Genomic DNA, 13,946 nt, shown 5'->3' on the forward strand with positions numbered 1-13,946 from the left:
TGGCTACAATCACCATCTACAGTGATTTTGGAGCCCCCCAAAATAAAGTCTGACACTGTTTCCACTGTTTCCCCATCTATTTCCCATGAAGTGATGGGACCGGATGCCATGATCTTCGTTTTCTGAATGTTGAGCTTTAAGCCAACTTTTTCATTCTGCACTTTCACTTTCATCAAGCGGCTTTTGAGTTCCTCTTCACTTTCTGCCATAAGGGTGGTGTCATCTGCATATCTGAGGTTATTGATATTTCTCCCGGCAATCTTGATTCCAGCTTGTGTTTCTTCCAGTCCAGCGTTTCTCATGATGTACTCTGCATATAAGTTAAATAAGCAGGGTGACAATATACAGCCTTGTACTCAGCCATAAAAAGGAACATAACTGGTCATTTGTAGAGACATGGATAGACCTAGACAGTGTCATGAAGAGAGAAGTAAGTCAGAAAGAGAAAAACAAATGTTGTATATTAACACATGTCTGTGGAATCTAGAAAAATGGTATATATAAATGATCCATCCCATTTGCAAAGTAGAAATAAAGATAGATGGAGAGACCAAATGTATGGCTACCAAGGGAAAGGTAGGGGGAGGAATGGGCAGACTTGGATTGACACATATACACTATTGATACTATGTATAAAATAGATAACTAATGAGAACATGTTGTACAGCACAGGGAACTCTAGTTAATGCACTGAGGTGACCTGAATGGGAAGGAAGTCCAAAGGGACAGTTCAGTTCAGTTCAGTCGCTCAGTCGTGTCCGACTCTTTGTGACCCCATGAATCACAGCACGCCAGGCCTCCCTGTCCAGCACCAACTCCCAAAGGGACAGGATATATGTATATGTATGGCTGATTCATTTTGCTGTACAGTAGAGCCTAATATAGGTATACTCTGATAAAAATATACCTAATATAGGTATACTCTGATAAAAATTAATCTAAAAAATAAAATAATTGAGTTTTTAAGCACAATTTGGTGATTAAGACAGCAGACAGGCAAAAATTTTAGTAAGAATATAGCTGACAATAACAGTGTAATTAATAAGCGTAATCTAATAAACACATATAGAACACATACCCAGTGACTAGAGAATGTATATTGTTTTCAAGCACCATTGAAACATTTGCAAAAATTGACTACATACTAGGCCGAAAGCAAGATCAAGAGATACCAAGAACCTATATCAGATAGATCATCTCCTCTGGCTACAATGCAGTTGTTAAAAATTATTTATAAAAATATGACTTTAAAAAAGCTCACATAAAAAAGATGGTTAATTTACATGATTTAAAATATACAGACCTTTACAAATAACTCATAGTTTAAAGAAATCAAGGAAATTTTTCAATATTTACAACTGAATGGAAGCAAAACTATTATATACCAAAACATATAAAATGTAGCTAATGTACTACTGAAGAGGAATTTATCATTTTAAATAAATATATTAGAAAAAGAATAAAGATGCCCAAGTTGATGAGCTAAGCTTTCCACTCTTAAGAAATTAGAAAAAGAGTCAGTGAAAGAAAGAATAAAGAGCAGAAACCAATGAAACAGAAATTAAAGATACATCTTCCCTACTATATCTTTATTTTGTATTTAATTCCTGTCTGCTGTAGGCCTAGATGGTTTACTCCCCAAATAATAGAGTAATAACTCTGATACCAAAACAAGAAAGAAAAGTATGTCTATCTCACTCAAAAATATAGATGTAAATATTAGCAACCTAAATCCAGCCAACATAATATCAGTGTATATCATAACATAGTGGGCTTATCCCAGAAATAGAGGGATAATTTAATGTTAGAAAGTTACTTATTGAAATTGACCATAACAACATGATTATGTTACTATATGAAGAAAGATTATTTGTTAAAATTCAGTATCAATTAATGGCAAAAAAAAAAAAAAAACAATCTTATATAGAAGAGAACATTTGTCATGTACTCAACCTCAGTTTCAAAATTAACATAAATGGAGAAGAGTCAATAATAGCCAAGCTAATTTTGAAATGGAACTGAATGTGGGAAACATTCAACGAGACTCAGCAGATTCTAGGTAAACCATGATGTGGTTTTGGTGAACAGATATAAACCAAAATGCATTAGAACAATTCTTCCCTTGAAAGAAAACTTGATCCTCAACAGAGGTGACATACTAACTCATTGGGGAAAAGATGACTTATCCAAATGAGTACGGGAGAGCCATTGGCCTTCCATAATGGAAACATTAATGAATAAGTCTCAACTGAACATCATGTAAAAAATCATTTCTAGCAGTTTTAAGGTCTTTAAAAAGAAACTTTAAAATAAGATATTTGAAGAAAATACAAGGTAATAGCTTTATAATCTTAAAACAGAGATGGGTTCTTAAGTAACACGTATATATTTAATGGTAATAAAATTGAAAACTTATATACAACAAGGACATGAACATAAGCAATAAGCCACAAGAAAGGAAGATGATCATGACACACATAATCAAATGAAGATTAATATTCAGAATATAAGAATGAGTTTAATACAAAAAATAGGCAATAATATGAGTGAGCAATTCCTAGAATGGCCTATCATTATATAAATGCTGTTCAATATAAATTGTATGCAGGGAAATACGAAGTAAAACAACAAAACATATTTTCATACCCGTTAACTTTTTTTCATTGAAAGCTTAACAAAACTAAGGGTTGGCAAGTTGTAGAGCAATGGGATTCTCATTACTGATAATGAAAATATTTACTGATTTAGACAGAAAATGGCAACATTTAGTAAAGTGCAAGGCACAGAAATCCAAGACCCAGCAAGGTATTCCTAGATTTACATAATAAAGAAACTTTCACACATGTCTAGGAAAAATGTTCAGGAATGTTCACCGCCAATCTTGTAACACTGAAATATCAGAAACAACATAACCATCCATCAACAAAATAAGGGATAGATATAGTGTGCATTTACCTTTATAAATGCCTCTATATACCTTTATAGATATAGTGTACATTCCATTTATAATGGAATTCCATATAATAGTTAAAAATGAATAAATCATCAACTTAATAAGTGTCAAAATGTAACATTGGAGATAAAAGCAAACTGAAGATTGCCATATCATGATCTCATTTGCATGAAATTTCAAAGCATACACATATTATATATTGTTCATGAATCTGCACATATGTACTAAATTAGAAAATCATGCACGGAAATGATAATGGCAAATTGAGGACACTTATTGAAGGAGGGGAGGAAAATGGGATCTGAGAGTGATTTAAAAAAAGGGGGGGGAGCTCTAGTTTTACCTATAATGTCTTGATATTCTTTTAAAAATATTTGATAAATACAACAAGATGCAGTGGATGTAATTTCTTCTCTGTATTTTTTATATTTGCTTAAAATATATTGTGATTTTTTTAAAAGGAAGTTAGTAATATTTTCTCCAATACAAAAGCATGGCAGTCAGTTGCATTGGAGGAGGAGAAGGCAGAATAAAATGAGAAGGTCCACATGCAAGTCTCCAGCATAATCTAGTGCTTAATGTGCTAACATGTAGCACATTTTCTGTGCTTGGAAGAGGTGAGACTTCCCCACTTTGGACTGAGATGAATGAGTCATGGATCCCAGTGCTATGAGAGAAGGGAGAGAAATTACAACTTTTCCTATCTCTTCATTCCTGCCTTGCTGCTCCAAATTCCGTTCCTTCCATCTCTTCTTCCTCTCTAGAGTGGCATGGAAAACCACAACCCTCTAACGTTAAGGGAGAAAAGTTAGCTAATCATATAACTGTCTCTGCCATCCCACCAGCAGACTTCCTCCAGGCTTTGGGGGACCTCCTTTTGTTAGAGGAAAACAAAATTCCAGGGTATGTACAATTGATCACATACCAGGAACTTTCCTCTAGTTTGAGACATTGGACTGTTAATAGAAATTCAAGCACATACAAAAGTTCTACCAAAGTTATTTGGCCAGCAAATTATTGAATCTTAAAGGAGAACAAAAGAGAATTGTATTAACAATGTTTATCGACTTGTATTAATTTGTAAGTATTTAAATTATATTTAATAAAATAGTATTTAACTCATTTCTTATGTTCTTGAATATATTCCTATATTTTCAGTATTATTTCTAATATAGTGAGACTTTCTCATAATAGATTGCATTATTGGAGTGCTGCTGTCTATTAACAGAATTCTCACTGTATAAATACAGAATGCTGCTTATGATTGGTTCAGAAATTCTACATACCTGGATGTAAAAGAAAATTGAAACTTTCAAGTATTAAATTTTCCAAAGCAAGATATAATTTAAGAATTATTTGATTTTGAATTATTTTAATATGGTAAAATTCTAACAATCCAAATGGATATAAAATGAGAGGTGGTAATCTTTCCTATACATTGTCCCCCAGGCCTCCTCCCCCAAGGCAGCCATTGTTACAAATATCCTAAATGTTTGTCTAAGGTACTTTATAAATAGACAAATATGCATCAAAAAGGATTTATTTAAAAAGTCCGTTCCATAGGAATGGTATTTCAAAATGTTTATATTCTTAACTTGGCTTAGCATATTTAATGCTTTTCTATTTGAGGCCAAATCTTCAAGCCTGGCATCAGTCACACAGAAGCAAGATTTCAAAGGAACCATGATAAAGGTGACACAATAAATAATTGTCCATTAACTCTTTGTAGAAAAGTCAGGAAAGAACAGAGTGTCCATGCAGTAAGTTCCAAAACTTGAGTCTGCTACCAGTTACGCATAAACAATTAAGTGGCACATATAACTATCCTGTGTTGTGATGTATCATGTAAGAATAGCAAAATATTTAGGTAATTGTTTTGTCCACAACTGAATGGAATCTTAAAAAGAACTGATAATACAAAATCATATCTAAATTGCTGCTTTCTTAATCATCCTAAACTTTAGCCAGATCTGAAATATTACAAGAGGCTGCCCGATTAATCTGTTTTGCACCCTTGCTAAAATGTTATCAGAAATAGTTTGAGACAGAAGTCTCAAGAAAGAACATGTGATGTCAAATTATAACTCATATTAGCTTATTACTTTTCAACTCAATGTATTTAGTATTTCCCATAGATATAAAATATTTCTCATATTATTTTTTGAAATCTTTATTTGGGATTGATTTGTAGGAAACATGTCACCTCTGTCTTTTAGGCTCTTCTAACATATAGGAGTGACCCAACCATGAGAAAAACATTGAATCATCTGTATTTCTATATCATGCCTGTGTTTAACGTCGATGGATACCATTTTAGCTGGACCAATGTAAGTCACTTTGCCTATCCACCTGAAAAAAAACATGGAAAATTGTCCTAAAGCAGGAAGGATGCTTGGTGGGCAGCCAGCCTAGTACTTCCAGAGCTATAAAAGATTTCCACTCCCTTCCCTAGCACAGCATCAACCTTCTGATTTTGTTTATATATGTTTGTCTTTTACATAAGATTTCATGTTTAAAGAAAGATGTCTCCTTCCAAATAAATTATGAAAAGTCACTTGTCTAGTCCAGCTTATTCAATTTTGCCTGTGAAGAAATGAGGCCAAGAGAAACTAAGAGAGAAGTCTGTGGCAGGAATTGGAGCATGAACCTGGGCATCCAATGCTCATCTTGTCCTCTTCTCACTCCACGGACTTGTTTATTCCTGGAGGAAATCCCCCACCCCTCACTGCTGTGATTCATTCACTGAAGAACTACTAAAATGCATGGGCATAAGCTCTTAAGTGTTTATTCTGCACCTCTTTTCTTTTAATTACATCTAGGATCGATTTTGGAGAAAAACAAGGTCAAGGAACTCAAGGTTTCGCTGCCGTGGAGTGGATGCCAATCGAAACTGGAGGGTGAAATGGTGTGGTATGTTGGGGACTAATTGGGATCTGGATTCGGAGGTATCCATTGCGTTCACTCTCAAAAACGATGAACCCATTAGGGCTCCGATGTAACATTGATGTCTTTGTGTATGTGAAAACCTCCTATGTTATGTACTGTAGCTGTAATTCACAAAAGAAAATGAAAGCATTTTCATAAAGGATTCAAATCTGGCAACCTCATGCTGAAAATTGAAAATTTAAACACAGACATAAAAGCAGAAAACTAAGGGATATTTGTCATTCAGAAACTAAAACAGGAAATGTGGTTTGTGGTATAAATCCAGTCATCATAATTTATCCTTTCACTGAGAGTAACGCTGATCCTGTTTTCATCTGTCTATGGTGATCACAGCTGCCAAATCCTTGTCTACAATCTACCAACCTGCCAATCATGTACTGACTGGGCACTCATTTGGCAAATATATTTTCACTACATTCCATGTTTCATGACAGTAACCTTTTAAATAAGGAAAGGATATCATTTTAAGAAAGGAAACTCTTGTGGCAAAATAAAGAAGCAGGTAGACAGCAAAAGAGAGAAACAGAAAATTAGCCACAGCTAGTATAGAAGAGGCAAAACTTGACCTCATCCCATCTTGGGTTTTCAGCTGGGGCTCTTAAACAGAAAGACAGATTAACAAGGAAAAACAGTTTATTAATGGACTCTGCACAGGATACATAGGAGAAAGCTCATGAAAAGTAACTCCAAGTGGCAACTTAGAACACCAAATTATACAGAGTCTTCAACGAAGAGCAATAAACTTGTAGAGAAACAATAGGACAAAGGAAAACAGTTTTAAGTTTCCAAGGGCTGCCAACCGTGGGAAATAATTATATGAGAAGAAACTCAAGCAGGAAGGTTTGTTTGCAGATTCCTCTGGTGTTGTCTCTGGGCTAAAGGCCTGTCTCCAGTAGAAGAATTTATATCCTGTCTTTAGGCAGAAAGGGGGAAGGTGAACAGAACTTCTGCATTTGCTGCTGCTCAATTGCCTTGGACTCAAATTAATTTTTATGTCAAAGAGGCAATATTTGGGGGCAAGCGACATATTCTGGTTTACTTTGCTAGGTATCCTAGTTGGCAACAGCAGGGAGGGAAACAAGTGTAAGCCACATGCAGCTGTAAAGAGCTACCCTTTCTCAGAGTCCTTCCCTAGCGCCCTCAAAATACAGACCAGAGTGTTGTGCAATAGTATGTCTCACGAGAGTCTCTTAGCAATGAAGCTCATCACAGTCTTTCCTTCTGTGAGGCTTTGGTTCGGTACCAGATGCCACTCCTTCCATCTCCACCAGCATCAGGCAGGATAACTGGGTGTGCTTGAGACTCCTTCCACAGAACACTCTTTAATCCATTAGAACTGGCAAATCAGAATATGATAAAGCAGAAAGAATATGGTTTAGAATATCTCAGATAGATGGCTTCCCTGGTGGCTCAGACAGTAAAGAATTTGCCTGCAATGCAGGAGACCCAAGTTTGATCCCTGGGTCAGGAAGATCCCCTGGAGAAGGAAATGGCTACCTACTCCAGTATTCTTGCCTGGGAAATCCCATGGACAGAGGAGCCTGGCAGGGGTTGCAGTCCATGGGGTTGCAAAGAGTCGATAGACCGAGCGACTAAATACCTTCACTTCACTTTCACAATTTCATTCTACTCTTGTTAGCAGATTGATTTGGGTGATTTTCTCCAACCTACCAAATTAGTAATAATAATAATACCCACCTCATTGTGTTCTTAAGGGAATTAAAGGACTTAACATATGTTTAAAGATGATTCGGTCCTAGCTCCAAACGGGTCGACATCTCAGTGACCCAACCATTCTTCCCCACCTTCCAGAACACTCAGTTCACCTCAGCCTCAGGTCAGTTGTTTGTAAAACTACCTCTTTCCTTCAGGGGATTGTTGTGGTGATGAGCCGTGAGATAAGCTTTAAAGTATTTGCACTTATGAGAGAAAGAAAAGCATTACATAAATACTATACAGTGGAGACTTCTCTGGTAATCCAGTGGTTAAGACTTTGCCTTCCAATATGTGTTCAATCCCTAGTCAGGGAGCTAAGACCCCATATGCCTCACAGCCAAAAAACAAAAACATAAAACAGAAACAATATTATAACAAATTCAATAAAGACACCAAAAAAATCTTTTTAAAAAATACTATAAAGTGATACTATTGATGCCTATTTAGATTTTTTTTCTTCAACCTGGACTGAGAAAGCAAACTTGTTCGTATTAACTCCCTGAGATCACTAACTTTTAAAAATTCCCTTTTTTCCATCTCTCAGATGGGAACTTTTTGCAAGCTCATAATTATGTGTGCTGTTTCAGTAGCTGCCAGGTGCCCGCATCCATAGGTATGTCATGGCCAAGATGCCCACAATCACCTGAGTGAGCACCCAGGATAGTAACTGAGTCAAGTCACACTAGCAGGCCAGCCAGCTCTGCAGGGTAAAGCCAGACTCTTGTTTATATCCAGTTACAAAGAAGCGGCTCGCTCCCCTGTGCTTCCTCCTTTCTCCAGACTGTTTCCTTCAGCCATGCACCTTCTCTGATTTCTTAGTTCCAAACTACAGTCCCAGCTGGAATTCCTTTGATCCTCTCCATGTTTGAATCATTCTGATTCTTCCCATGAGTTGGCACTCACGATGTGCAGGGGATTTTGTCAAATGTCAGTGGCAAAATGACCCTGGTGGACCATTGTAGGTGATGCAGGAATGCAGGTGTGGCTGGACCTTTCTCCCCACCAAGGTCTCTCAAGTGGATTCAGCTGGTCTGACCTGCAGGCAGCTGCGGCTTCCTCCCTCACAGCATCTAATCCATCTGCTTCACTGAGGGAACCACTCATAGATCAAGGGCATCTTGGTACCTGAAATCAAATCCTAAGTGAACCTCCAAATAAATATCTATAATATAGAAAAGCCCAAGACCAGTGAAAACACTATAGAGTCAACACTGAACTGACAAAAACCAGTATTTCTTTCTCTGAAATTAGTGAGTTTCAGACTTAAAAAGAGGAGAACATGAAACTATGGTTTTATCATGAAAAAAATCTGTAGACATGCAAATAACAGTCTGAATACAATGTGGAAAATACAGCTTAGACCATATACATGGAAACAGGTATACCTGTCCAATACTTGGGCTTCCCTGGTGGCTCAAATGGTAAAGAATCTCCCTGAAATACAGGAGAGCCAGGTTCAATCCCTGGATCAGGAAAATCCCCTGGAGAAAGGAACGGCTACCCATTCCAGTATTCTTGCCTGGAGAATTTCATGCACAGAGGAGTCCATGTGTGGCAAAGAGTCAGACATGACTGAGTGACTAGTACTTTCACTTCCAATACTTTAGAGCACCCCCCAGGGGCTTTCAGGCTATAAGATAAATATCACTCTTCTGGAAGTCCAGCAGAGGGACTTAACAAGGCAGAGTAGTGTAGGAACCAAGAATAAATTTCATTCATTCATTTGCCAAAGTCAACTGAGCACATACACTCTCTTAGACATTTTGTTGTTTTTTCCTTCCTCTATGCACTCTTTTTTAGAGAATACTGTGAGTACATAATTTTCCAAATTGCAATAAATCCAGGAGAAAACCAAAGAGTTTGGATGAATCCCATACTAAGCTTTAATCTATGAATAATTCAAGTGTTGCCTAAATTTAAATTACTATTAGGACAACCTACAGATGGGAGAACATGTTTGCAAATCATATATCTGATTAGGAACTCAGAATATTAAAAGAACTCTTACAAGTCAACAATAAAAAGATGACCAAATTTAAAACACACAAATGATTTGGGAACAGACATTTTTCCAAAGAAGATATACAAATTGGAATAAGCACATAAAAAAATGCTCATCATTAGCCATAAGGAAAATGCACACCTAGGTACCGCTTCACACCCACTAAAATGGCTAAACAACCCTCAAAATGGGAGAAAATATTTTAAAATGAAGCAACTGAAAAAGGATTAATCTCCAAAATATACAACCAGCTCTTGTAACTCAATATCAAACAAAACAAAACAAAAAAACCCAATCAAAAAATGAGCAAAAGACCTACACAGATACTTCTCCAGAAAAGACATACAGGTGGCCAACAAACACATGAAAATATGCTCAACATCACTAATTAGTAGAGAAATGCAAATTAAAACTACAGTGAGGTATCACCTCACACCAATCACAATGGCCATCATCAAAAAATCTACAAATAATAAATGCTGGAAAGGGTGTGGAGAAAAGGGAACCTTCATGTACTGTTGGTGGGAATGTAAATTGATACAGCCACTATGGAGAAGAGTGGAGAAGGGAATGGCAACCCACTCCAGTATTCTTGCCTAGAGAATCCCATGGGCAGAGGAGCTTGGCGACCCCAGTCCATGGGGTCACAAAGAGTCGGACACAACTGAAGCGACTTATCACCCATGGAGAACAGTACAGAGGTTCCTTAAAAAACTAAATACAGAACTACCATATGACCCAGAAATCCCATTTCTGGGCATTTACCCTGAAAAAATCATTGTTCAAAAAGACACATGTACCCCATCAACAGGTGAATGGATAAAGAAGATTTTTCATATATATATATATGCATGTGTGTGTATATATATGTGGAAAATTCTGAAAGAGATGGGAATACCAGACCACCTGACCTGCCTCTTGAGAAACCTATATGCAGGTCAGGAAGCAACAGTTAAAACTGGACACGGAACAACAGACTGGTTCCAAATAGGAAAAGGAGTACATGAAGGCTGTATATTGTCACCCTGCTTGTTTAACTTATACACAGAGTACATCATGAGAAACGCTGGGCTGGAAGAAGTACAAGCTGGAATCAAGATTGCTGGGAGAAATATCAATAACCTCAGATATGCAGATGACACCACCCTTATGGCAGAAAGTAAAGAGGAACTAAAAAGCCTCTTGATGAAAGTGAAAGAGGAGAGTGAAAAAGTTGGCTTAAAGCTCAACATTCAGAAAACGAAGATCATGGCATCCGGTCCCATCACTTCATGGCAAATAGATGGGGAAACAGTGGAAACAGTGTCAGACTTTATTTTGGGGGGCTCCAAAATCACTGCAGATGGTGACTGCAGCCATGAAATTAAAAGACGCTTACTCCTTGGAAGGAAAGTTATGACCAACTTAGACAGCGTATTGAAAAGCAGAGACATTACTTTGCCAACAAAGGTCCATCTAGTCAAGGCTATGGTTTTTCCAGTAGTCATGTATGGATGTGAGAGTTGGACTGTGGAGAAAGCTGAGTGCCGAAGAATTGATGCTTTTGAACTGTGGTGTTGGAGAAGACTCTTGAGAGTCCCTTGGACTGCAAGGAGATCCAACCAGTCAAGCCTAAAGGAGATCAGTCCTGAGTGTTCATTGGAAGGACTGATGCTGAGGCTGAAATTCCAATACTTTAGCCACCTCATGCGAAGAGTTGACTCACTGGAAAAGACTCTGATGCTGGGAGGGATTGGGGGCAAGAGGAGAAGGGGACGACAGAGGATGAGATGGTTGGATGGCATCACCAACTCAATGGATAAGAGTTTGAGCAAGCTCTGGGAGTTGGGATGGACAGGGAAGCCTGGTTTGCTGCAGTCCATAGGGTCACAAAGAGTCGGACATGGCTGAGCAACTGAACTGAAATATATATATATATATATATATGATAGAATATTACTCAGCCATAAAAAGGAATGAAATTGAGTGATTTGCAGTGATGTGGATGGACCTAGAGTCTGTCATACAAAGTCAGAAAGAGAAAAATAAATATTGTATATTAATGCATATGTATAGAATCTAGAAAAATGGTATGGATGAAACTATTTTCAAGGCAGACATGGAGAACAGTCATGTGAATACAAGGTGGGAAGGGGAGGGTGGAACAAAGTGGAAGAGTAGGCGTGACATATATACACTACTATGTGTAAAATAGGTAACTAGTGGGAAGCTGCTCTATAGCACAGGGAGCTCAGCTTGGTGCTCTGTGATGACCTAGAGGGGTGGGATGGGAATATGGATGGGAGGCTCAAGAAGGAAGGAATATATGCATACATATAGCTGCCTTGCAGTATATATATGTATTCATATATTCACGTTGTTGTATACCAGAAACTAGTACAACATTGTTAAGCAAATATACTTCTTTTTTTTTAAGATGGCTATAATACAAAAAAAAAAAGTATAGCAAGTATTAGTGAGGGTATGGAAAAACTGGAACTCAGTACTTGATGGTGGGAATGTAAATGATGTGGCCACTTTGGAAAAAATGTTTTAATAGCTTCTCAAAAGTTAAACACAGAGTAGCCATATGGCCTAGCAATTCTGCTCCTAGGTATATACCCATGAGAAACGAAAACACACATCCATAAAATAACTCATACATGAATGCTACACGAAATAAACTAGTCACGAAATAACAAATATTGTATGATTCCATTTATGTATATAAATGTCCAGAATAGACAAACCCATAGACAGAGAGTAGATAAGTGGTTGCCAAGCGTGAGGGAGATGGGGTAGTGACCGTGATGGGTAAGGGTTTTGGGGGGGAGATGATGAAAATGTTTTTTAATTAGATAGTGGTAATGATAATGAATATACTAAAATTCATTTAACTGTATACTTCAAAAGAGTGGGTTTTATGGGATGTAATCATAGCTCAATAAAACTGTTACAGTTAAACTGTTAAAGAATTTTAATTATCATTTAGGATGAAATTAGGCATTTACTAAAACATAACTACTCTTTGTAGCAGACTCCATTACCTAATATTGTAAATTACATGTCATATGGAGAAAAACCACATTTTGTAGGAGCCCAATCACATATGCACCTCTCCACATATGCCCTTCTCCTCCCAACACTCCCTCACTCTATCAAAATAAGAGGGGTATGTTTTGACAGGGCAAATATTTTGACAGATCACCTGAGATGAAAAGGGAAACTGCCACTTAGTGGTTGTTCCCAGCCAATGCCTGTGAAAGTACAAGAGAAGGTCACTGGGTGGCTTTCTGGGAATTTCTGCAGCTGAAGGGCTTTAGTTTTTAGAGAGCTGTTCTAGCTGAGAACCCGGGTTGCACTGCTACCAAGACAGGAAACTTCAAAGGACTGGGGCAAGGAGAGGGAAAGAAAGGCAATGTTGCTAGGGTATCTAGAAAGGGGTTTGGAATTCCAAGATATCTAATGAGGATTTTAATTAAATTTTGCTGTGAAGTATGTAAATTGTCTTCAGTATGTATTCCATAACCACCACCATTGTTCAGATTCAGCACCATCTACTTCACTTACTAAGGCTTTGCGGAACTGGGTCTGCTGTTTGGGGCTATGAGCAAGTGCTGAGTCTGCCCTCCAGGTAAGCTCAGGGAGAGACTGCTGCTAAGTCGCTTGGGTCGTGTCCGACTCTGTGCGACCCCATAGACAGTAGCCCACCAGGCTCCCCCGTCCCTGGGATTCTCCAGGCAAGAACACTGGAGTGGGTTGCCATTTCCTTCTCCAATGCATGAAAGTGAAAAGTGAAAGGGAAGTCGCTCAGTCGTGCCCGACTCTCAGTGACCCCATGGACTGCAGCCTACCAGGCTCCTCTGTCCATGGGATTTTCCAGGCAACAGAATGGAGTGGGGTGCCATTGCCTTCTCCGAGCACTACCTAGGTAAATCCAATTGATTTTTTAAAACTGGAGGATAATCACTTAACAATGTTGTGTTGGTTTCTGCCATATAATAATGCTAATCAGTCATACACACAAACACACATATATATCCCCTCCCTCTGGGGATATTAGACCATTCATTCACTAGATCATTCAGAATGACCGAAATCAAATCCCTTGCAATTATGCAGTAGAAGTGACAAATAGATTCAAGGGATTAGATCTGATTGAGTGCCTGAAGAACTATAGGCAGAGGTTCGTGGTATTGTATAGGAGACAGTGATCAAAACCACACACCCCCAAAAATGCAAAAAGGCAAAATGGTTGTCTGAGGAGGCCTTACAAATAGCTGAGAAAAGGAGAGAAGCTAAAGGCAAAGGAGAAAAGGAAAGATACACCCATTTGAATGCAGAGTTCCA

At 37.9% G+C, this 13,946-nt stretch overlaps 1 protein-coding gene across 1 annotated transcript in view; it reads left to right on the forward strand.

Annotated features, from left to right (window-relative positions):
- CPA6 (carboxypeptidase A6) overlaps positions 1-13,946 on the forward strand; it is a 300,483-nt gene that overhangs the window by 246,158 nt on the left and 40,379 nt on the right. The window contains exons 7-8 of the mRNA XM_010848449.1: positions 5,170-5,280; positions 5,773-5,863. Of these exons, the coding sequence (XP_010846751.1) occupies positions 5,170-5,280; positions 5,773-5,863 (202 nt within the window). The remainder of the gene's footprint in view (positions 1-5,169; positions 5,281-5,772; positions 5,864-13,946) is intronic.

Source organism: Bison bison, unplaced genomic scaffold, assembly GCF_000754665.1.
Source record: "Bison bison bison isolate TAMUID 2011002044 unplaced genomic scaffold, Bison_UMD1.0 scf7180017864267, whole genome shotgun sequence".
In the NCBI taxonomy this organism is placed as follows: domain Eukaryota; kingdom Metazoa; phylum Chordata; class Mammalia; order Artiodactyla; family Bovidae; genus Bison; species Bison bison.